At 42.4% G+C, this 21,512-nt stretch overlaps 1 protein-coding gene across 1 annotated transcript; it reads left to right on the top strand.

The window, feature by feature from the left end:
* The first annotated feature begins 124 nt into the window (after positions 1 to 124).
* Positions 125 to 21,512, top strand: DCTN5 (dynactin subunit 5). Its single transcript, XM_027613778.2, has 6 exons — positions 125 to 303; positions 1,002 to 1,070; positions 7,949 to 8,067; positions 10,805 to 10,916; positions 14,693 to 14,795; positions 17,860 to 21,512. Exons 1-6 carry the CDS (start codon positions 256 to 258, stop codon positions 17,955 to 17,957), a joined length of 549 nt encoding a protein of 182 aa, XP_027469579.1. The 5' UTR covers positions 125 to 255; the 3' UTR covers positions 17,958 to 21,512.

Raw genomic sequence — 21,512 nt, 5'->3', positions numbered from 1 at the left:
CACAAGCTTGCACATGCGGGAACCGCGCGCCGTCTCCTCCGGCCAATCACATCCACTGCTCGGCCTGCGCACGCGCAGCTGGAGACAGCCGAGTAATAGAGCGGGGCCTCCTAGCGGAGAGCCGAGCTGCGGATAAGAGCGGAGGACGCCCAGAGCGGAAGTGGAGGAGCGGCCGGAAGTAGCCTGAATCCCAGTCTGACTGACCGGCTGACAGGCTTTGATAGGAACCGGAGCTGCGACAAGGAGTTGGTGACCATGGAGTTGGGCGAGCTGCTTTACAACAAGTCCGAGTACATCGAGACGGTGCGCGTGTCTAGACATCTGCACTCCCTTTTCCGAGCCTGCGTCCCTTTGAGGCTGGTGTCCCCATCCTGTCCCTGCCCCACCCTGGGTCCCTTTGGCGTTTAGTCCGAGATTACCTAGATCACTTAGTGAATGGCCCAGCTTTGTTATTTCTTCCTTGCATGGCCAGTTTAGGCTTTTTTATTTATTCCTGATTTCCTAAAGATAAAATGCCTTCCAGAAAGCAGGACAAGTCTCATCCACCTTAATATCAATAACAACTCCAGGCTTCGGGCCTTTCGGAAGGTTTTTTTTTTAAACTAACGTGTCGTAATTTATTACTCTTGCTAAAAGACGGTTAGGTCTTTTATAGTCAATACACGATGCGTGTAAATTGATCGAAGTAGGGTAAGTGCTCAGTCCGCGTTGCTGTGAATTCTTGCAACTCTGATATCGGTTTATCCTGGATATAGAACTGAAACTTGAATCCCCGTGTCTGATGTTATTAGGCTCTAGACCTACCACATCCAAATTCTGGATCCCTTCTTGGAATCCACAGTTTCCAAATCCATCCTTGCTTTGATATCCTGTACTCATTTCATTGAAGACTTTGCCCCATTTCAAGTCCTTTCCTCTCCAGTAGCAGCTTTCTTGATGGAAACCTGTAGTCCAGAATCCACTCAGTTTGCTTATCCCCATTTTCTGCTCTTTGCTTTCAGGCATCTGGAAACAAAGTTAGTCGCCAGTCCGTATTGTGTGGAAGTCAGAACATCGTTCTTAATGGCAAGGTAAGGGACCAAGCCAGTTCCAGGATGCATACCTTTGCTTTCTTTCCACTAATTATCACATCGGGAGGGCACATAATATGTTGCTATTTCTCCCATTTATTGCTGTACATTGAAAAATTCTCTTTTTCATTCTCCAAATTTTATTGAATACAAAAAAGATTCAATAAAAGGAGGCAACAGAAAACGTTTTCCCCTTTATGCCAGGAATGGTATATACCATGGCACCTGGTATATAGAACTGAAATTATTTTAAAGTATTGTGATGTGCCCTAAACTAATGGACACAAACATAAATAGGCAACAAAATATTTTAGTGTAGAAGCTATAAAGTATAGTAGTATAATTAACTGTTTAGTAATAATGATTCAGCATTAACTGAAACTCTTAAAATTAATTTGCAAATGGGGGGGCGCCTGGGTGGCTCATTCGGTTAAATGTCTGCCTTAGGCTCAAGTCATGATCTCAGGGTCCTGGGATTGAGCCCCAGTTGTGCTCTCTGCTCAGCGGGGAGCCTGCTTCTCCCTCTCTGCTTCTCCCCCCTGCTTGTGCACTTTCTCTTTCTGTGTCAAATAAATAAATAAAATCTTTAAAAAAGAGAGAATTGGAAAAGACACTAAACCATGAAACAGATTTGCAAAATGGAATATGAAAGGCTGAGAATTTGTAGTCTAAATAAATTGAAATAGCAGAGAGATGAGTATAAACTTGGGAGTAATATTAGGACATTTCAGAACCAGAGAAAATATCAAGATATATTTCAACTTGACAAACACTGAACCCATAGTTTTTCCTGCCATTTTTCTTTGAAATGTTACATCTCTAACTTCAAAGGGAAAACAGTCTCACTATAATCAAGCAATCATAAATTTTTTCAGTAGAGACACAATTGCTATCTCCATCAGCTCATCATGAGATTTAATAGAAAGAAATATAGTTCAGTAATTAGGTATAATTAGTAATTATAGACACACTGTTCCTGCACAGAATTAGAAAATTCAGTTAACCCCAGTCTGACTCATTAGCAAATGTGTGGAGTTTTTTTTGTTTTTGTTTTTTTTAAAGATTTGATTTATTTATTTGACAGAGAGAGACAAAGCGAGAGAAGGAACACAAGCTGGGGGAGTGGGAGAGGGAGAAGCAGGCCTCCCGCTGGGCACGAAGCCCGATGCGGGGCTCGATCCCAGGACCCTGAGATCATGACCTGAGCCGAAGGCAGACGCTTAACGACTGAGCCACCCAGGCGCCCCAATGTGTGGAGTTTTTAGAAATCCCTAAGGTGAGCACCTGGATGGCTCAGTCATTAAGCATCTGCCTTTGGCTCAGTCATGATCCCAGGGTCCTGGGATTGAGCCCCGCATCGGGCTCCCAGCTCCACAGGAAGCCTGCTTCTCCCTCTCCCACTCCCCCTGCTTGTGTTCCCTCTCTCGCTGTGTCTCTCGCTCTCTGTCAAATAAATAAATAAAATCTTTAAAAAAAAATCCCTTAGGTAATTTCAAAACATTTTCTGTGATTTTTGTAGGGAACATTTCTTTATTAAATTGTTATAAAATATATGTGACAAAATTTGCCACTTTAACTGTTTTTAAGTGTACAATCCATTGGCATTAATTGTATTTACAATTGGGGTGCCTGGGTGGCTCATTTGGTTGAGCGTCCTACTCTTGATCTTAGCTCAAGTCTTCATCTCAGGGTCGTGAGTTCAAGCCCCGCATTGGGCTCCACACTGGGTGGAGTTAAAAAACATTAAAAAAACATTCTATTTTTTAATGGCTTTTAATAGCTTAAAAAAAACATTCTATTGGGGCGCCTGGGTGGCTCAGGTCATGATCCCAGGGTCCTGGGATCGAGCCCCGCATCGGGCTCCCTGCTCCGTGGGGAGCCTGCTTCTCCCTCTCCCTCTGCCTGCCTCTCTGCCTACTTGTTCTCTCTCTCTCTCTCTGTCAAATAAATAAATAAAATATTTAAAAAAAAAAAATTCTATTTACAACCATTGTGCAATCATCACCACTATCTATTTCTAAAACTTTAATCACCCAGACAGAAGCTCCATACTCATTAAGGAATAACTCCCTGTTTCCTCCCCATCTCCCTACCCGTCTCCCCACCCCTGCCCCCCACACCCTGCCTAGTCACTAATAACCTCAATCCACTTCCTGTCTCTGTGAATTTACCTAGTCTAGATATATAATATTTGTCCTTTTTTTTTCTGGTTTATTTCACTTAGCATAATGTTTTCAAAGTTCATGTATGTTATAGGATGTAAACTAATACATATATACACGTTTACATCCATGTAAACTATATACATATATAGTTTAGCTTTATTGGCTTTCTGTTACTTACTTTTTTTACACTCACTTATAATAACCATGGTAGGAAACACCTATCACACTAAGTACCATTGTTCTCAGTTCTGTTTCTAAGATTCACTGTGGTTTGTGCGTTTTCACTACTGTGTACAGTTCCATTTATCCCCTCTCCTACTGGTTATTTTGTTCCCAGTTTTTTGTTTTGTCCTTTTCAGAACTGTGAGATTTCTATTTTCCTAAACCCTGTATCAGGTGTTATAGTGCCTGCAGGGATAGGCAGGGATCAAATGAGTAAGGAAGACTGGGTGCCAACAACAGAGAGTGGTGGGGCCTGGTGAATTGAAGAATACTTGTCCTAGCTAAACTCAAGCTGATTGTTGCCATGTGGGAATACAGACCTATAGTTTCTCAAAAGAAATTGGAAATCTGGATTGTTTTAATGCAAAATGTCCCACTATTCAAATAATAGCATTAAATTCAAATGATGAAAGAAGGTGCATGAGCCAAACAAAACAGGTTTTTGGGTGCGGTTCTTAGACCTCCAGCTTCCCACCTCTGCCTCATCCTTTGTTGAGTTCAGTGAACTCTGCTCTACTACCATTTTTTTCCCTGTGAGGTCCTTATGTGCACTCACTTTCATTTTAACATCCTGCTGCCTCTCTTTTGAATCTGACTTCTCATCTTCAGCTCCATTCTTTATGAGATAGGAAACCAGGATTTGAGTCCCTCATGCTAAATCTCTTTGACCTCCTGTGATTATCCATTACTTAATGTTTTTCATGTTTGCTTCTTCAAATGCGAGTGTAATTTAGGCTGCCTGAGGGACTTCTGTGGATTTTCTTCATTTCCAGATTAAGATTGCTATCTTTGTTTAAAACACAGTAAAACAAAAACAACCATTACCAGATACTCAGAACTCTTGGTATTCTTCTTTCCTCCAAAGAAAAGGAAGTCATTTTCTCTGATTGTAGATGGAAGCATAAACAGAAAACAATGATTAAAGTAAATGAAGGATTTCAGATGAAAGAGTACATACTAGAAGCAGATATCTCTTTAAACTTGAAGGAGACCATTTTTAAAAACCAAGAGGAACTATAGTCCTTTATAGTCAGCAGCTGATTAGAAATTATCTTTTTACTGATAGAGGTTTTATAGACCGAACATATGCAGGTGACATTGGTAAACTCTTCGAAGTAGGAGCCCACTTCTTTTTAGTAATTTCTCAGAGCCTGGTGTTCAGGTTAGTGACATATCTAAATTCACCTGTATTTGAGGTGTTCCCCATCTACCTCTTCTGTCCTGGGCCCCAGACCTTCATTTCAACTGCCTGGTGGTCATCCAACAGATACCTCAAGTAGCATTTCACAGTTGAATTTGTCATCCAGTCCAGTCTCCAGAATCGCTTACCCCATTCTAGACTCTCATCCTAGATTCCCTTTCTCTCTTTCTCCAATATCAAACAATGACCAAGTCATATAGATTCTCTTCCCTTTTTTCCATTTTTAACATTTGATAGTGGAACATTTATTTTAAAGATTTTATTTATTTGAGAGAGTGGGCAAGAGAGAGCATGAGGCAGGGAGAGGGCCAGAGGGAGAGGGACAAACAGACACCCTGCTGAGCAGGGAGCCCGACGTGGGGCTTGATCCCACGACCTCGAGATCATGACCTGAGCCGAAGGCAGATGCTTAACCTACTGAGACACCCAGGTGCCCCTATAGTGGAACATTTTCAAAGTTATCTTTATTGAGATGTAATTTACATACAATGAATTGTACCCATTTTAAGTGTGCAGTTTGACAAGTTTTGGTGCTTTTATTTATTTATTTATTTTTAAAAGATTTTATTTATTTATTTGAGAGAGAGAATGAGAGACAGAGAGCATGAGAGGGAGGAGGGTCAGAGGGAGAAGCAGACTCCCCGCTGAGCAGGGAGCCCGACGTGGGACTCGAGCCCAGGACTCCAGGATCATGACCTGAGCCGAAGGCAGTCGCTTAACCAACTGAGCCACCCAGGCACCCCGGTGCTTTTTTTTTAAAGATTTATTTATTTGAGAGCGAGCGAGCGAGTGAATGAGAGAGAGAGAGCCCAGCCAGGGGGTAAGAGTAGAGGGAGAGGGAGAAGCAGGCTCCCCGCTGAGCAGGGAGCTTGATTTGGGGCTCAATCCCAGGACCTTGGACCATGATCTGAGCTGAGGCAGATGCTTAACCAACTGAGCCATCCAGGCGCCCCTCAGTTTGACAAGTTTTGACTGATGCTTACAGCTATGCAACCACAATTAAGATATAAAATATTTCTATCACCCTAATTTCCTTGGACCCCTCTGCTGTCAGTCCTCCTACTACCCTTGGCCCCAGATAACCAATGGTGTAAGACTAATAGAGATTACTTTCGCATTTTCTAGAGTTGCCTGTAATGGGAATTATGTACTCTTTGTTGTCAGCCTTCTTTCACTCAGCATAATGTTTTTGAGATTTATCCCTGTTGTGTACATTAGTGGATTAACAATTCATTACTTTTTATAGATGAGCAGTATTGTTATGCAACTTTTAAGACATATACCAAAGTAGAGAGAACATATAATGAATCTCCATATACTCATTCACCAGCTTCTGCAGTTAGCAATATTCTGACGTCCTTGTTTCATCTCTGTACCTGCCCCACAAACAGATACCTATTTTGACCAGGGGCGGGGCAGGGAGTTGGGGTATTTTAAAGCAAATTGCAAACACTGTATTATTTCACCCATAAATACTTTAATATATATCACTAAGATTTAAAGATTTTTAAAAAATGTGTAGAGTACCCTTATCATGATATATTTTTTAAGAAGCCAGTTATTTCCTACTATCGTCTAATCCTCAGTCCATGTTCAATCTTCTAGTATCTTAACATGTCTTTTTACAGTTGGTTTAGTCAAATCAGGATCCAAACAAGGTCAAGTACACATTGCATCTGGTTGATATATCTCTCAGGACTCTTTAAGCCTGTAACAGTTCTTTTCCCCCAGCCTGTTTTCCTCTCCATCCCACTTATATGTTGAAGAAACTGGCTCATTGTTCTGTAGAATTTTCAAATTTTGAATTTGGCCAATTCTATTTACATGGTTGTTGAATGCGGTCTTTCTGCCCCTCTCCTCCCTCTTAATTAGTAGATCTGGAGGCTTGATCAGATTCCTCTACCTTGTATTTCTCTTTTCTTCATGCACAACTATTGTCATAGAGAAGGCCCATTCTCTCATTTTACCTTGATCCACTGTAGTCATCTAAAGTGTCACCTTCCCTCCAGTCTTACCTGCCTCCTCCGTTCACTCTAGACTGCTTTCAGAGTAATATTTCTAAAATGAAGATTCAGTGTGTTAATCTTCTGCTTAAAAACTTTGATTTCTTATATCCTCTATATCCTCTAGGGAAAAAGCCTAAGCTTCTGTACTCAGTATACATAATGCCTCATAAGCCCTAGGCCCAGCTTACTTGTCCAGCTGTAACCCCAGCCATATGCACTTTTTTTTTTTTACCCCATTTATTCAAAAGACATTTCCAGAATGCCTACTCTTTACCAAGTATGGGGCATTAATTCCCCCAAACTTCTGAGTTACATAATTCACCCTGAAGCCCATCCAGGCAATCTTTGGGGCAGCTGGATATCATACCCTGCAGTGTAGCACTTCATCTGCGTCCAGAATTTGGGAGAGAAACCATGAGCTCAGTAGGCCTACCTCCAGGAGCATGAAGCTAGAGGTAGTCAGTAGTATTGGGAGATTGGACAAAGGTAAGAGCAGCCTGGATTCTCACTGAGCAAGCAGCCAAGGCTTAAGGGCAGGTAGAATCAAGTGAATCTGAAGTAGTGAGTAAACTAGGTCAGCTACAGGCATTCTTAGTAAAGGTCTATTTATTCAACGAGTCCTATTTATGGGATATTAAGGGCAAAGCTCATGATCCTGGGAACATCTTCAGCTGAGTCAGTTTTTTTTTTAAGATTTTATTTATTTATTTATTTAAGAAAGAGAGAAAGAGAGCACAAGCAAGGTGAAGAGCAGAGGGAGAAGCAGACTCCCCACCAAACAGGGAGCCCGATGTGGGACTCGATCCCAGAACTCGATCCTGGGACTCTGGGATCATGACCCGAGATGAAGGCAGATGCTTAACAACTGAGCCACCCAGGCGCCCCTAACTGAGTCAGTGTTAGGAGGGCAGTTCTCTTTACCTTAAAGTTATCCCTTTTGACAGAATGTGTGACTCAGTAGATCATAGCATAACTTCAATCAGTGCCTACTTACCTACTCTTTTTTGTTGTGTTTTGGGCTATGTTGGTAGCTTTTTATTTTTTATTTTTTTATTTTATTTCTTTTAGATTTTATTTATTTGAGAGAGAGAGAATGAGAGATAGAGAGCACGAGAGGGAAGAGGGTCAGAGGGAGAAGCAGACTCCCTGCTGAGCAGGGAGCCCGATGTGGGACTCGATCCCGGGACTCCAGGATCATGACCTGAGCCGAAGGCAGTCACTTAACCAACTGAGCCACCCAGGCACCCTGTTGGTAGCTTTTTTAAAATGTGTTTTATTTTGTAGACCATTGTGATGAATGACTGTATTATCCGAGGGGATCTAGCAAATGTAAGAGTTGGACGTCATTGTGTTGTGAAAAGTCGGAGTGTCATAAGGCCACCGTTCAAGAAATTCAGCAAAGGGTATGTAATTTACTTACCTTGTTTCAGTCTTGTGAGAGATGCTGCTACGGGTGGTATATTCCGGGTGTTGAGTTGTGGTGTAAGGAGCAGGTCTGTGCTATTGTTTGGGTCACTGAGGAGGAATTCACTGTAATGAACACAACTCTGGTGGTGGTTGTCTTAGTCTAGTTGTTGGTTGGTTGCCAGAAACAGAATCCACTTCAATTGGCAAAGGCAGAGGGGGTTCTGATGAAGAGATGCAGGCATATTTAATTGAATATAAGGGTAGGAAAAGGGGCCAGGCCTCATAGGGACTAGAACCTGTAATTGGACAGCTAGCCAGAATCAAGACAACTATGCTGTCTATCGCTCTGTCACCGAGATTATGTTGTTTCTTGTCGGTCTTTGTCCCTGCATTTCTGCCTCCCTCTCTTCTCTTTCACGTTGGCTTTGTCATCCCCCTTTTCTCATGGAGCCAACCATGCTGCCTCAGCCCCTTATTTATATCAGTTCTCTATTCAGGCTTCAAAAGATACCAGCCAAAGATTTTAGGTCTTATTTCCAGAATCTTGGCAGAGGGAATCTGATTGGCTCAGCTGGAGTTAAGTGCCCACCCCTGGTCTAAACAGTTTTGACTCAGAGGGCAGGGGCAAGTCAGGGCCACCATTCTGTCAGTGGGAGTAAGGATTATCCAGGGAAGGGCATGGACAGGGCAGGAAAACTGTCCACCATGCCTGATGTGCTGGTATTTTTGTTGTTGTTGTTTTGCCTCTCTCTTTTCCCTCCTGGCTCCTACCTGTGGCACCAGCTGCATTTCATTGAGTAATTTAGCAAGCATTGATTGAGTGCTTTCTTTGTGTCAGTCACTAGATTATAAGATGGGTACATGAAGATGGATGAAATAGCGTTCCTGCCTCAAAGTTCTCAAAAACCTAGTAGTAGAAACACTTACATACAGAGATGGCTACTATAGAATGTGATACTATAATGTGATAGCCACTGTGTATTGTGACACTCCTATAATAGGGCTGAACATGGTTAGGGAGGAACAGTAAAGAAAGCAACCAACTCAGACTATAATACCTGGGAGTAAAGCACACAGGAATCATCCTGCATGTCTCAGAATGAAGTCAGACTCCAGGCTTTCCATTACAGACAGGAATGGGAGCAGGGAATCACTGCATATCATTCACGTGAAAACATTTGCTCATTAGCTCAGAAGGCTATTGGGGGGAACTGAGAAATCCTTGTGGTGGGCTTTCGTGGTTCCACACTGTGACAGGTACTCTGCCAGAATCGTCGGCTCCCCCTTCTGATAGCGGCATTACTGTGCTGGCTATGGTCTCGGAAGAGCTCCGAGAACAAATAGGGGGTTTATTGGTGAACAGTAGGATGTGTAAATAGGAATAGTCCACATGAGAAATACAGGAATACAAAAGTGTAAGTAGCAACACATGAACAGCAAGTGAGCATGGATTCCCCTGTCCCCCACCCCATGTATCTCAATACAAGAACCAGATAATAATATCAAGTTTGGAATTTTTAATTTAAAATTCAGGTGCTGACAGTGCTGCTGTAGACTGATAAGATCAAGGAATCCATTGTCACACAAGGGTCCCAGATCAAAAATACGAGTGGATTAAGGAAGATTTAAATAAACTATAGGTCCAGGGAGGACAGGTATTGTCTCTGACAAAATAGAGCACAGGACTAGATAGAGCCAGTGAGCATCCAGCTACTTTATTTTAGTTCTAGTCCAAATATTTTCCATCCCAAGGTACTGAAGTTACTTGTAAATGTGATCATAGAACCACGGTCAATGACGTTTGAGGAATCATGGAGAATGGCAATGATGTCAGAAGTCTGGTGAAAGCCTCCTGACTCCTCCTCTTTCAATTCTTGGCTTAAATGTCACTTTTTTTTTTTAAGATTTTATTTATTCATTTGAGAGAGAGAGAGGACAGATGAGCATGGGGATGGGCAGAGGGAGAAGGAGAGAGGAAGCAGACTCCCCACTGAGTGCAGAGCCCAACACGAGACTTGATCCCAGGACCCTGAGATCATGACCTGAGCCGAAGTCAGATGCTTAACCAACTGAGTCACCCAGGTGCCCCTTAAATGTCACTTTCAATTAAGCTTTTACCAAACTTCCAATCTAGGTGAAGTCTCTGCTTATAACTTGGTATTTTTTACTTTGTAGTACTTGTTGTAGTTGTAATTAATTACTTATATAATCATTTGTTTAATCTCTCTTTTCTTGATTGCTAGCTCCTCGTGGGCCAGATGGTGTCCTTTTTGCTTGCCATTCTGTCTCCAATTTCTAGCATAGAGTCTGGCATACAGTAGGTACTCAGTAAAATCAGTGAAAATACAAATTTTTGAAATGTTGAATGGTAGAAAATACATCCCAGGAACTGATGTCAGTCCCCTACAACATTGTAGGGCAGATTACCGAAAATGTGACCTATGAGCATTTCCAAGGAGGCAGGAATGAGCAAAACACGCATTCATTTGCTGCCAACTCTTTTAGCTTGGAAGGTCTCGCTGCTTCTGTCTTGCTGTTTCCTTGCACACTGCTTGGTCCAATATTTCTGATTTCATTATAGAATTCTCCTAGCCTAAGGATTCCTTCCTTTTAGGAGCAGTCTTATTAAGACAAGATGATGAAGTTGAGAGTATGATCAGCAGTTCTGTAAACCTTGACCAAAAGCAAATCACCTTGATATTTTCTTTTGTTCATCTTCTTTTCCTTCTCTAGCGTTGCATTCTTTCCTTTACATATCGGGGACCATGTCTTTATTGAGGAAGATTGTGTGGTCAACGCAGCTCAGATTGGCTCTTACGTTCACGTTGGCAAGAACTGTGTGATTGTGAGTATGGTGTCTTGGCTGGCTAAACGTCCTTACTGCCCCTCCAGCTCCCATCCCTCACATCAGTGGGCCTCTGCTTCTGTGGCCAAGCAGGGTAGAAGTAGTTTCTGGTCTACTCGAATCATTACTGGATTTGGAGTTTTCTAGGCATCAATAATCACGGTTAAACATTATCTAACCTCTTCTATAAGATGTTAAACTCTTGCCTTTGATTTTTTTCATTTGACCCTCATAACCATCCAAGGGTGGTAGTTAACTGTTATTATCCCTATTTGCAGACAACAAGCCTGAAGACCTTAGAAATTAGGGGATTTGACAGAGCTATGAAGTGGTAGAGCTGGGATTTGAACCCAGGCTTAATGAATAGCCATGCCTGCTTTATGGCCTACCTGTTGCTTTACCTCCAGGATCGTACAGTCTAGTGGGGACAAGGGGCATAACATTAGGGGAACTCCAAGTAGTTCAGGGTGATGGGCATGTGGGGTACAAGTGGGCCCTTGCTCAGTGGACATGTGGGATCCTGGTCCACAGGAGCCTTGGCATCTACTTGTTTCATCTGGCCAAGGCTTTACAAAGTTGGATTTCTCAGTATTTCATAGATGAAGAGCTTGATTTCAGTTGGGATTTATGAGAACATCCTGGGTGAGAATGCTAATGACCAGAGTTGAACTGCCTTAAGAGTTAGGGAAAATGTTTCCTCTATATTTTTTTAAGATTTTATTTATTTATCTGACAGAGAGAGACACACAGCCAGAGAGGGAACACAAGCAGGGGGGAGCGGAAGAGGGAGAAGCAGGCTTCCCGCTGAGCAGGGAGCCCAATGTGGGGCTTGATCCCAGGACCCTGGGATCATGACCTGAGCCGAAGGCAGACGCTTAACGACTGAGCCACCCAGGTGCCCCTGTTTCCTATATTTTAAATTTGTACCCAAATCCTAGCTTCTAGGAAAAGCCAAGGACTTTTCATGTTTTAAATAGCTATTCCCAATAATACAGAGGCAGCTCTCTGTTCTGGCTAATACCCAAGAATAAAATACTTGTAGAAACCCTGTGGTCACATTCTGCAAGCCATGAGAGCACAGTAAAGATGGACCATGCAGTGGAGAGCCACATTGCTGTGGAAAACATCCCAATCTGGCCTGTTACGCAGAATTAAGGAAAGAGGTTGTTTTGCCAAATATTCTCCTCCAAAGGAGTCCCTTCATATATATTAGAGACAGAGGGTCTTTCATTTGGCATGATATTGAAGAAAGGGGGAAAATTGTGAAATCCATCCTGTCCCCTCATTTTGTGTGACAGAAGTTGGCTTTCTAAGCCACAGCTGGATTTTTCTGGCATTTTCTTCAGCAAAGTGATGACATGCTCATAGTAGCCTAGTGTGTTAGCCCCGTCCTTTATCCCTGGAGCTAACTGTCTGAAACATTAAAATCCAAATGCTGTTCCCAGTGCATAGGGAGTTCTAATCTTCTTGTCTTGCTCTGCTTTTTTGTGCCCCTTTCTGATACATCAGTTCAGACATAAGTACCTGTTTGCTGAGCCTTTTACAAATTCTCAAGTAATCTCAGGAGAAAGATTCTTTTAAAACTCTAGAATCTTGTAGCTAGCAGGGACTCTTTTAGAATCCAGTTAGCCCCATGACCCACAGATCCTTCCGATAGCACCCATTTGGTGGTCTAACTCCTTTCGGATGTGTGAAGGTATAGTTGCCAGTCAGAGCTGCCCAGATGCCTGCAGGAAAAGCCTCACAGACAATCTTCATAGTCTCTGTTACCATGCTGTGAGCTTTACATTTATTGTCTCTAATCCTCACAGCAGCCCTGCGGTTCGGTTTTATGTCCTGTTTCCCAGACCAGGAACCAAGGCTAAGAGACGCTGAATAACTTGTATCTGGAGATACAGGTATAGCTGTAATACTGGCAACATGGAGTTCTTGACTCCTCCAGGAAAGAATAAAGAAGCGGTTTCAGCTTTTCACCTCCTCATCTATTGCCAATGCACTCATGCCTAAGAAGTACCTGTGTTTTGACTTTTGCTGCTGTTTAATTGATCAGCTTGCCCAGAATGCTCTGGAAGCTGATTAAGCATCATTTGCCTGAGTGGGCAAAATGGCTAACGAGTGGACACAGCAGGTGCCTCCAGGCTGTGTGGTAGCCAGTGGTACACAGCGGAAGTTTTATTCTCACTGCTCTTCTTTTCCAGGGCCCTTTGTTTACAGATCCCTCTGTGTGAATGTGTCATGCTTCACGCAGCACATTTGGCTTCTTTCCACCCAGTGCCCTATGCGCTTAATCAGAATTATTAGGAGCTTAGGTGTCATAGGACGTCTTTGGGTTAATTTGGGAGTCACCAGGGGAGCTGGCCAGCTGCTGTATTTTGGGAATTGCCACTAGCAGGTAATTCATGGGAGAGAATTTTCCAAGAATGAATGGAGAGCTGCGGTTTATAACTTGTTTCTAAGCTATAGATAGTGGCAAGTATTGCCAGGGCTGTTATCCACCTCACCAGAGACAGCTTAGTAGTCACTTAAAAAATTCAGACCTTTGAGGTATAAGCTTTCTAAAAAATTCATTTAGCAATCTACCTGGAAATTCCTGGAAATACATATGATTTGGGCATTTATTAATAATTGGGAAATTTTAAATACAACCAAATCAAAGTATCTTTCATATTCTTTGGTAAAATCTGAGATCTAGACAGGTTAGCATTGTCCTGATGTTGTTAGGGATTCTACATTGTCAGTCAAGTACGTTTTATCAGATCCTCTGACCAGGACACAAGTGAACTCACAGGCCCTGGTGATGTAAATGCAGTCGGTGAAGACCAAAACTTTCACTTACTCAGCAGGTAGTCTGAGGCACAACTTTAATCTGTATGTAGAAGAAGCCTCCCCTTCCCTTTAATCCAGGAAACGGATCTACCAGACCTTATTTCTTGCCCTTAGAATGCTGTGGATGATGCAGAATTCAAAAGTGGCCGCAGTGGATAAAGTCAAGCATAAGACTTGGCCTAAACTTTCAAAATGAACATATTGGCTAATATGAACCAAGAGTACAAAAGTAGACCCTAATTCTATGCACAGGTGGCTCCAGGGGTTCAACTGATGTCATGAGAATTAATCTCCTTCTCTTTCCCGCTTTCCTCTGGGAGGCTGTCAGGCAGGTTCTTCCCTCTTGGAAACAAGACAGCTGGTCCAAATGTCTGTCCTGTCCTCTAGAGACCCCACTGGAAAGAGCTTCCTTTCCCACTAGTCCCAGCAGAAGCCTTGATGTTGTGATTCATCAGACTGATTTGGCTCATTCCATAAAACAGTCCTTGTGGCCAGGCTTGGGGTTTGGGGTTAGGATAGGGGACTGTCATGGGCAGACGGGTGTTACCAAGGACAATACAGGTTCTGTTACCAGAAGAAGGGGGATCAAATGTTGGACAAGCAAAAAAGTAGATGTCCACTAAATTTAAGAGAAAAAATTCTACAACTCTTGGGAGACTGAATTTCAGTCTATAATACCTAAGATAACCTGAACTGTCCCTAGCATATAATTCCTTCCCCAAGTTCATGTACACACACTCACACACACACACACACTTACTCATACCCCCATCTCCTCCTGCTTGTCACCTGAAGTAGGGAATTGTGGCCAAACCTCTTGTTATTGGCCCTGTCTATTGTATGATATCATGAATGGAGAATATATAAAATAGCATTCCATGCAGCAGACAAGGCAACTTTTACTCGAGCATTTCCTGCTCTATTTCCTAGTGACAAGATTTTAATTTCAGGGGCGCCGATGTGTGTTGAAAGATTGCTGCAAAATTCTTGACAACACAGTATTACCCCCAGAAACTGTGGTGCCACCATTCACCGTCTTCTCAGGCTGCCCAGGTAAGCTTGGTGTTGATTATGAAAGCTCAATCTCATTTTCCTTCACAAAAGTAATGCATGCAATTTTTATCTCTGACAATGTATTGATCTAGCTAATTTAAAAATTCTCCTGCTACAGATTATCTAGAAATGCTATCTAAAAATGTAACCAGTATCTTTTTAAATGCACAATCGAGTTCACAAGGAAATTCCAAGGGTCAGAAACAAAGAGGAGACTAAACCCACACTATAAGCATGGTTAGGTTTATGCATCTTCATAATAAGTAGAGTGGTTTAGGGTTTGATACTTCTGTGGGGATGAGAGAGAAAGCCTTATATGGCAGAGAGATCCTCTTGAAGGGTGATCTCTCAATAAAAGTTGATCTAGAGTCAACCTGCCACCAGCACAGGGAAAGTACAAAGAAGCAAGCCTCTCTTGGCCTGGGCTCTGGGTGGAAAAAGAAAAAGTCTCTCCAGAGAATTCTAACAATGCCTTCGTGTTGGTTGGGATTTTGAACTTATACTTCCCACACTGCCCAGGAATGCCCAAACTGAAAAGTTGACGTAAAACATGGTCTAAGACCAACGATAGCTCTAGGACACCTGAGAGAAGCAAATATATCCCCTCTCGACCTTGGCTAATGGAATGCCCTTAGGTAAAACCCTCGTGAGCTCAGAGTTCCCAATGGCTAAACATGTGAGCAAACAAAAGTGATTACATGCTCCTCCTAGAAAACTTGGAAAACACAGAAAAACAGAAGGAAGAAGAAAACCTCATGTCTCCCACCCCCACCCCAAGGCAGTCTCTTTTCTTTATATGTTTTTACGTGGTTGAACTCATGCAACATGGACAGAGGCACACCAGAGATTCACAGATGGAAGATGCTATTTATAGCGAGAGATTTGGCAATATATGAGATGTACCCCTGGGTGGCTTAGTTACTTTTCCAATTAAAAAACTCATCACTCAGATCATTGACTGTGGATTTCAAAGATGTAGAAAATCATCCATTCAGATTCTTTGGGGAGGAAATGGGCTGTTCTGCTGTTTCAGAAGAGCTGAAACAGCTTTTGCTTTTGCAAAGGAGGAAGAGCCTTGCTAAGTGATTATCCCTATATTAGGTTCCCACTGTGAGAAAGTATCATCATTCTTAGCAAGTGCAGATCCGAACAGCCCCAGCAGTCATTTTAGGTTGATTGTCAGACAGGTATCTGATCTGCAGTGAGAAGTATATTGCCAGAGAAATATCTTAACCTCTTTTAACTTATTCAGGGTCCTTAGAACCAACTGTGGTCTTTGAGCATCGATGGCCGAGGCAAGGAGGCAGTACTTGGTATTTGAAATTCAAATAAGCGCTGCGTTTGGAGGTTCTGATGGAGGATTCAAGCTGCCTGAGACCTTAGAGATCATTGTGTAGATGGAGAAACAGGCCTAGAGAGATTGGGTTGTCCATAGGGTCAGAGCTGGTTTGTGGGAAAGCCTTGACTAGGTCTTAAGACCCCTTATTTAGAGTCCAGTACTTTCTGCACTGTGACAAGATACTTCCCACGTTCGTTTTTAGTAGTTTCACAAACAAATGCTAACCATCTAGATAATGCTGTTGGCAATCTTCATCCTTAGTAAAGAGGCCTAAGATTGTAGGACAACTGGCACATTTTTGGAAGGCTCCACTGCATGTCACTGAATAGTGGAACAAAATGAAAGGCAAACCATCCAGAAAGAACCTGGGTCAGGAACCAAAAAGCCAAAACTGCCTGTAGGAGTCAGACAGACGTGATTGAAGTGACAGCCTATCATGGCTGGCCAAGAGTACAGACCTAACATTTTAAGAACTTCTGATAGTTCACGAGGAGCTAAAAATCTGAATATCTGTGTGGGATCTCTGAATTTTTGAGTGTTGGCTGCTAACTTTTTTAAAAGATTAAATACTGTGCAGACCAAACATGTTTGCAAATCTGACATAGGCTGCTCATTTGTAAAAGATACCTGTGAGAATTTTATATTTTTTAGACCTTTTTTTTCTATCCTACCTGTTATTTTCTCTCTCTATATGTGCAAGCGTGTTTGTTTGTTTTGTATGTATATTAACGCACAGGTGTGTGTACCATATCTGTGTATATATGTACTTGTGTGTATAACACAGATATATAAAACTGGTTTATACCTGTGCAAATAGATTCACACTTTCTGTTCTATTTGGAAATTTGCTTTCTTAACAGTGTATCTTGGGCATCTTTTCTTGTCAGTATGAAGAGATTCCCCTCATTCCTTTTCATGGTTGCATGGTTTTCATTACATAAATGTACCACAGTGTAACTGATCCATTCCCTGGTATAATGGACCATTAGACGTTGTACCTGGTTTTTCACTATTAGAAACTTAGTTGCATTACTATTCTTGTATGTATATTGATCAACTGGGCAAGGTTATTTGTGGGATAAATTCTTAGAAATTGGCTTGTCAGGTCACAGGGTATGAACTTCTAAAAGTTTTGCTACATTTTCCAAAATTGCTCTTCCAAATGGTTGTATGAATGTACACTTCTGCCCATAGTGTATGAGGGTGCCTCTTTTCCAGAAATCCTTAAATACAAATTTTTGTCTTTTGATAGGATATTTCTGTTCTACTCCCATCCATGATTTGTCTGTATGTAGCAGGTGTGGGGATTGGATTCAGTTTCATTGTATGAACAACAGAACAGTTTCTTACCTCAAAGGGTGCTCACCTGGGCTTGCCTAGCAGGTGTCATACCACAATCCAGGGGATGGACAAATCTTTGTCTGGAACAACGTCCCATGTAGTCGGAGATGCCTTAACTCTTCAGATCATGCAGTAATATACAAACCTCTTTTACCTGGAAGATATTTATCCATTCGGGGAATTGTGTTATTTGTCTCCCCACACACACGAAAATATCATCTTGAAGATACGGTCAGTAGAAATATTCTGCTAGCATTGAAGCTGGAAGACCTAGCATTTCGATGCTCATGAGTAAAGGAAAGGGCCCTGTAGTGGTTTAAATCGAAATCAGAGCTGCTGGCCTCCCCCAGCTCCAGTTGGTTGACCAGGTCTTTCTTTCCCCAGGACTGTTTTCAGGGGAGCTCCCAGAATGTACCCAGGAGCTGATGATTGACGTCACCAAGAGCTACTACCAGAAGTTTTTGCCCTTGACACAGGTCTAATGTCTCTGCCTCGTGTCTCAAATTTGCTTGAGCTCTAAGATGAACTTGGGGACAAAGTGAGCCAGCCAGCATCTACAAAGAGCTCTTGTGTCTTTGATACCTTCCACCCTCTTTTTTTGTTTGTCTGGTTTTGTTTAATTCTTTAGAATTTCTCAGTCCTTCCAGGTTCTAAGCTAAGACTTTAATAACAGAATGTCTGGAGGAGTTGTGTCCAAATGCTGTGCTTAAACCTTATCTATTAATGGCCCCTTCATACCATTATCTGTGGAACACAGAATCATCTGTTCCCAATACGCCCACTCCTTGGTCCTGTGGATGACGGGATCCTGCCGAAACAGGCCTGCAGAGCAGAGCACTGTCCCAGCGTGGAGGTTTGAAGCTGATCTACTGCTCATGGCCATTAGCTGCCCACAATGAACACTGCTCACATGGGTCACTCCCAGCTTTCCTGAGCTAACACATTTGGCCAGTTGCCACAATTGTTCATGGTCTTGGGGGAGAAAGTGTTTGTGACTTTTCAGAGCCCAGATTCCTGTTGGCTACGAAAACTTGAAAGGAGGGGTGGTTAGCATTTCTCTTCTTCCCGAAATGACTTTAAGTGTTATTTTAACCCAGGGTGATTGATAAAAGACTTTCTAGCATTCTATTCTAGGGCCTTTGGCTTTCACTGGAAGGGGGGCCCTCAGCACCCAGATTTTATTTTTGCAAAGACCCAGGTATGAGTCTGCCATGTAGATGGACTAGTCTGGCAGTCACTCCTTGCCTCACAGTATTTAGAGGCAACAGCATATGCCTTATTTCCTTGAAGACATAGCATTTGTGACACTTGTCCTCTTGGCCTAGAGCCATTCATCCACTCTGTATTTGCCATAAACTTCACATTTCAGACCAAAATATCTCTACCTGGACCCAATCACATACATACACGGGGGCCTCTGAAATCATTCTGTGGGCACAGAGCCCCAAGGGGTAAATGAAGTTACCAGTGCTGTTTTTAACCATCTCCTGGGTAATAACACAACCCTGACTGGTTCTGCTCTGACCTCTTGGTCTAAAAGATTTAGAAGGGAGGGTCTCTGAGAACCGTGGCTTTGCTTAATGCTCTGATTCTGCTGTGAACAGGGAAAGATGGTTCAGCCCTGAAGGTTAGGATCTAGCAGGAGCTGGACAGACTTAATATGTGGTTGTGGGGTTTGTTAAAATGGCTATATGTGAGGATCTCCTCCAGGTCAATGTAAAACTGTTTTCCAGTTTGTCTTTTTTTTTTTTTTTAATGCATTAAAAGATTGACACGTGAAACAAATCACTTGAAGGTGATCCCTCTCCCCCTCTGTGACGGCTGCCTCACTCCCTCGGCCACTTCCCTGCATGCCTGGTGCCCTGCTACAGACTTTACATTGACTAGTCTGCTTATGGCTCACACCAACCCAGTAAGGGGGATGTTATTCCTATTTTACAGATGAGAAAAAACTCAAAGATCTTAGATAATTTGGTCCAGTCCCTACAGTGACAAAGTGACTGACCCAGGAGTCACACCCATGTCTGTCTGGCAGCATAGCCGTGCAGTTCAGCTCTGCCCTGGTCAGATGAGACTAGGTTTACCCTTGGAGCACATCTGCTATGTGCCCTGTCTGATACCAGTAGTCTGTGATGATTGCAGGGTTTTTGTTTTGTTTTGTTTTGTTTTGTTTTGTTTAATTTTTGGTCATTTCCTGGCATCTCCCCCAGCTCCCTTCTCCTTTTGTGCCACCATAAAGGCAAATCTTGGAATTGACAGAGCTTTGATGTTGTCTAAGCTAATCTCTCGTTAGCTAGTGAGATCTTCCAGGGCACGTCTAATAGGTTACCATCCGGCCTGTGTTTGAATACCTCTAAAAGGAAGCTAGCTGACTGCCATGCAACTGACTGTCCATTTTCTTTTTCATTTTATCCTTTCCAGCTTCACTGAGATGTAATTGACATATCATTTTTTTCACTGCCCATTTTGTTGTGAACAATGAAAACTAAGAGGAAGTGGGATTGTTTAAAGCCTCTTAAACATTTTAAAAGCCTTAAGTAACTCAAGTACATGATTGCAAAAATCCAATCCAGTTAGTAAAGAGGGGACATGCAGTGAAGTAGAATTTCCCAATCCAGAATCCCAGTTCCACGTTCTACTTTCCAGAGGCAGTTACTCTGAACAGTTTTGGGTCTATCCTACCAGAGACAGTCTGCATGCACAAGCAGATAGATATGTATACCTTAGCCTCTGTATGCATACAAATGTGAGCACATGGTAGATGTGCTCTTCCCATCTTGCTGCTTTTACTTAACAGTATGCCTTAGAGATTGTTCCATATTTGGCACATACAGGTGACAAAAATAGCAATCACTAATACTTATAGTGTGTTTACCATGTACCTGGTACTCTTCTGAGTTCTGTACATTTATTAACTTTTTAATACAACCACCTTGAGGTAGGTACAGTTACTCTCCTCAAGAAACAGGTTAAGTAAAGTACCCAGTATGACAGTGAGTCAAAGCATTCTGGTTCTAGAGCTCATACTTTTAAAGGTTTTATTTTATTTTAGAAAGAGAGCACAAGTGGGGGAAGGGGCAGAGGGAGAGGAAGAAGCAGACTCCCCGCTGAGCAGGGAGCCTGACTGGAGGCTTGGTCCCAATCCCAGGACCCCAGGATCATGACCTGACCCGAGGGCAGACACTTAACTGACTGAGCCACCTGGGCACCCCTGCGGCCCATACTTTTAATCACTATGCTGGAATTCCTCCTGCTATAATACCTTTCATTGCCGCAAATTGTATCATCTGGCCAACCCTCTCTGTACAGAAAACTGAGAAAGTATTTTCCTTTTTCAGGCAGCTAAGGGAAAGGGAGTTGGGAGCGGTTATTGGATGAATCATCCAACAGTGTCTGCCACAGACAGGAAGCCCAGTGTCCCCTCTGAGAAGACTATCTCCTTGCAATGTGCCCTGTTGTCTCGTAGCTGCAGTTGTGGTTTAAGAAGCTAAACAGGAGCAGGTTTCATGGGAGAATTGTGTTGCTTGCAGTCAAGAAATAGTGTCTTAAAATTCCATACCATATGGTTGACACTCTATAGAGGAATCTGCAAGCTGGATTAGACAAAAATCCAGTCAAACTGCTTTGTTGCAAGTGACAGAAATCCAGGTTGAGCCAGTTTAAGTAAGAAAGGGGTTTTATTGGCTTACACAACAAATCATGGAAAAGACTAGCTTGAGAGGCAATGTAATGTTGCCTTGGGCAAGTTACTTAATCTCTCTGCCCTGTATCCTAAACTGTACAATGGGAACAACAACAGTGCCCCCGCAGAATTGGTTCAGAGTAAATGAGCTACTATATGTAAACATTAAAGATAGCTCCTACCACTCTGTAAGTAATAATGTTATCATTGCAGGGACAACTATATCCAGAGCTCTTTGTTTTTGATATCTTTTTTAAGATTTTATTTATTTATTTATTACTATTTTTAAAGATTTTATTTATTTATTTGACAGAGAGAGCACAAACAGGGCGAGTGGCAGGCAGAGGAGAGGGAG

The sequence above is a fragment of the Zalophus californianus genome, chromosome 10 (genome assembly GCF_009762305.2).
Source record: "Zalophus californianus isolate mZalCal1 chromosome 10, mZalCal1.pri.v2, whole genome shotgun sequence".
NCBI lineage: Eukaryota > Metazoa > Chordata > Mammalia > Carnivora > Otariidae > Zalophus > Zalophus californianus.
Note: the sequence above shows the minus strand (reverse complement) of the source record. Positions and strands in the feature narration are given on the sequence as shown.

Excerpts from the sequence above, each read along its gene's own strand:
- DCTN5 (XM_027613778.2), top strand. The coding sequence starts at position 256 with ATGGAGTTGGGCGAGCTGCTTTACAACAAGTCCGAGTACATCGAGACG. Across the intron at positions 8,068-10,804 it reads TTCAAGAAATTCAGCAAAGG|CGTTGCATTCTTTCCTTTAC; the intron begins GTATGTAATTTA and ends TTCCTTCTCTAG. Across the intron at positions 14,796-17,859 it reads CGTCTTCTCAGGCTGCCCAG|GACTGTTTTCAGGGGAGCTC; the intron begins GTAAGCTTGGTG and ends TTCTTTCCCCAG.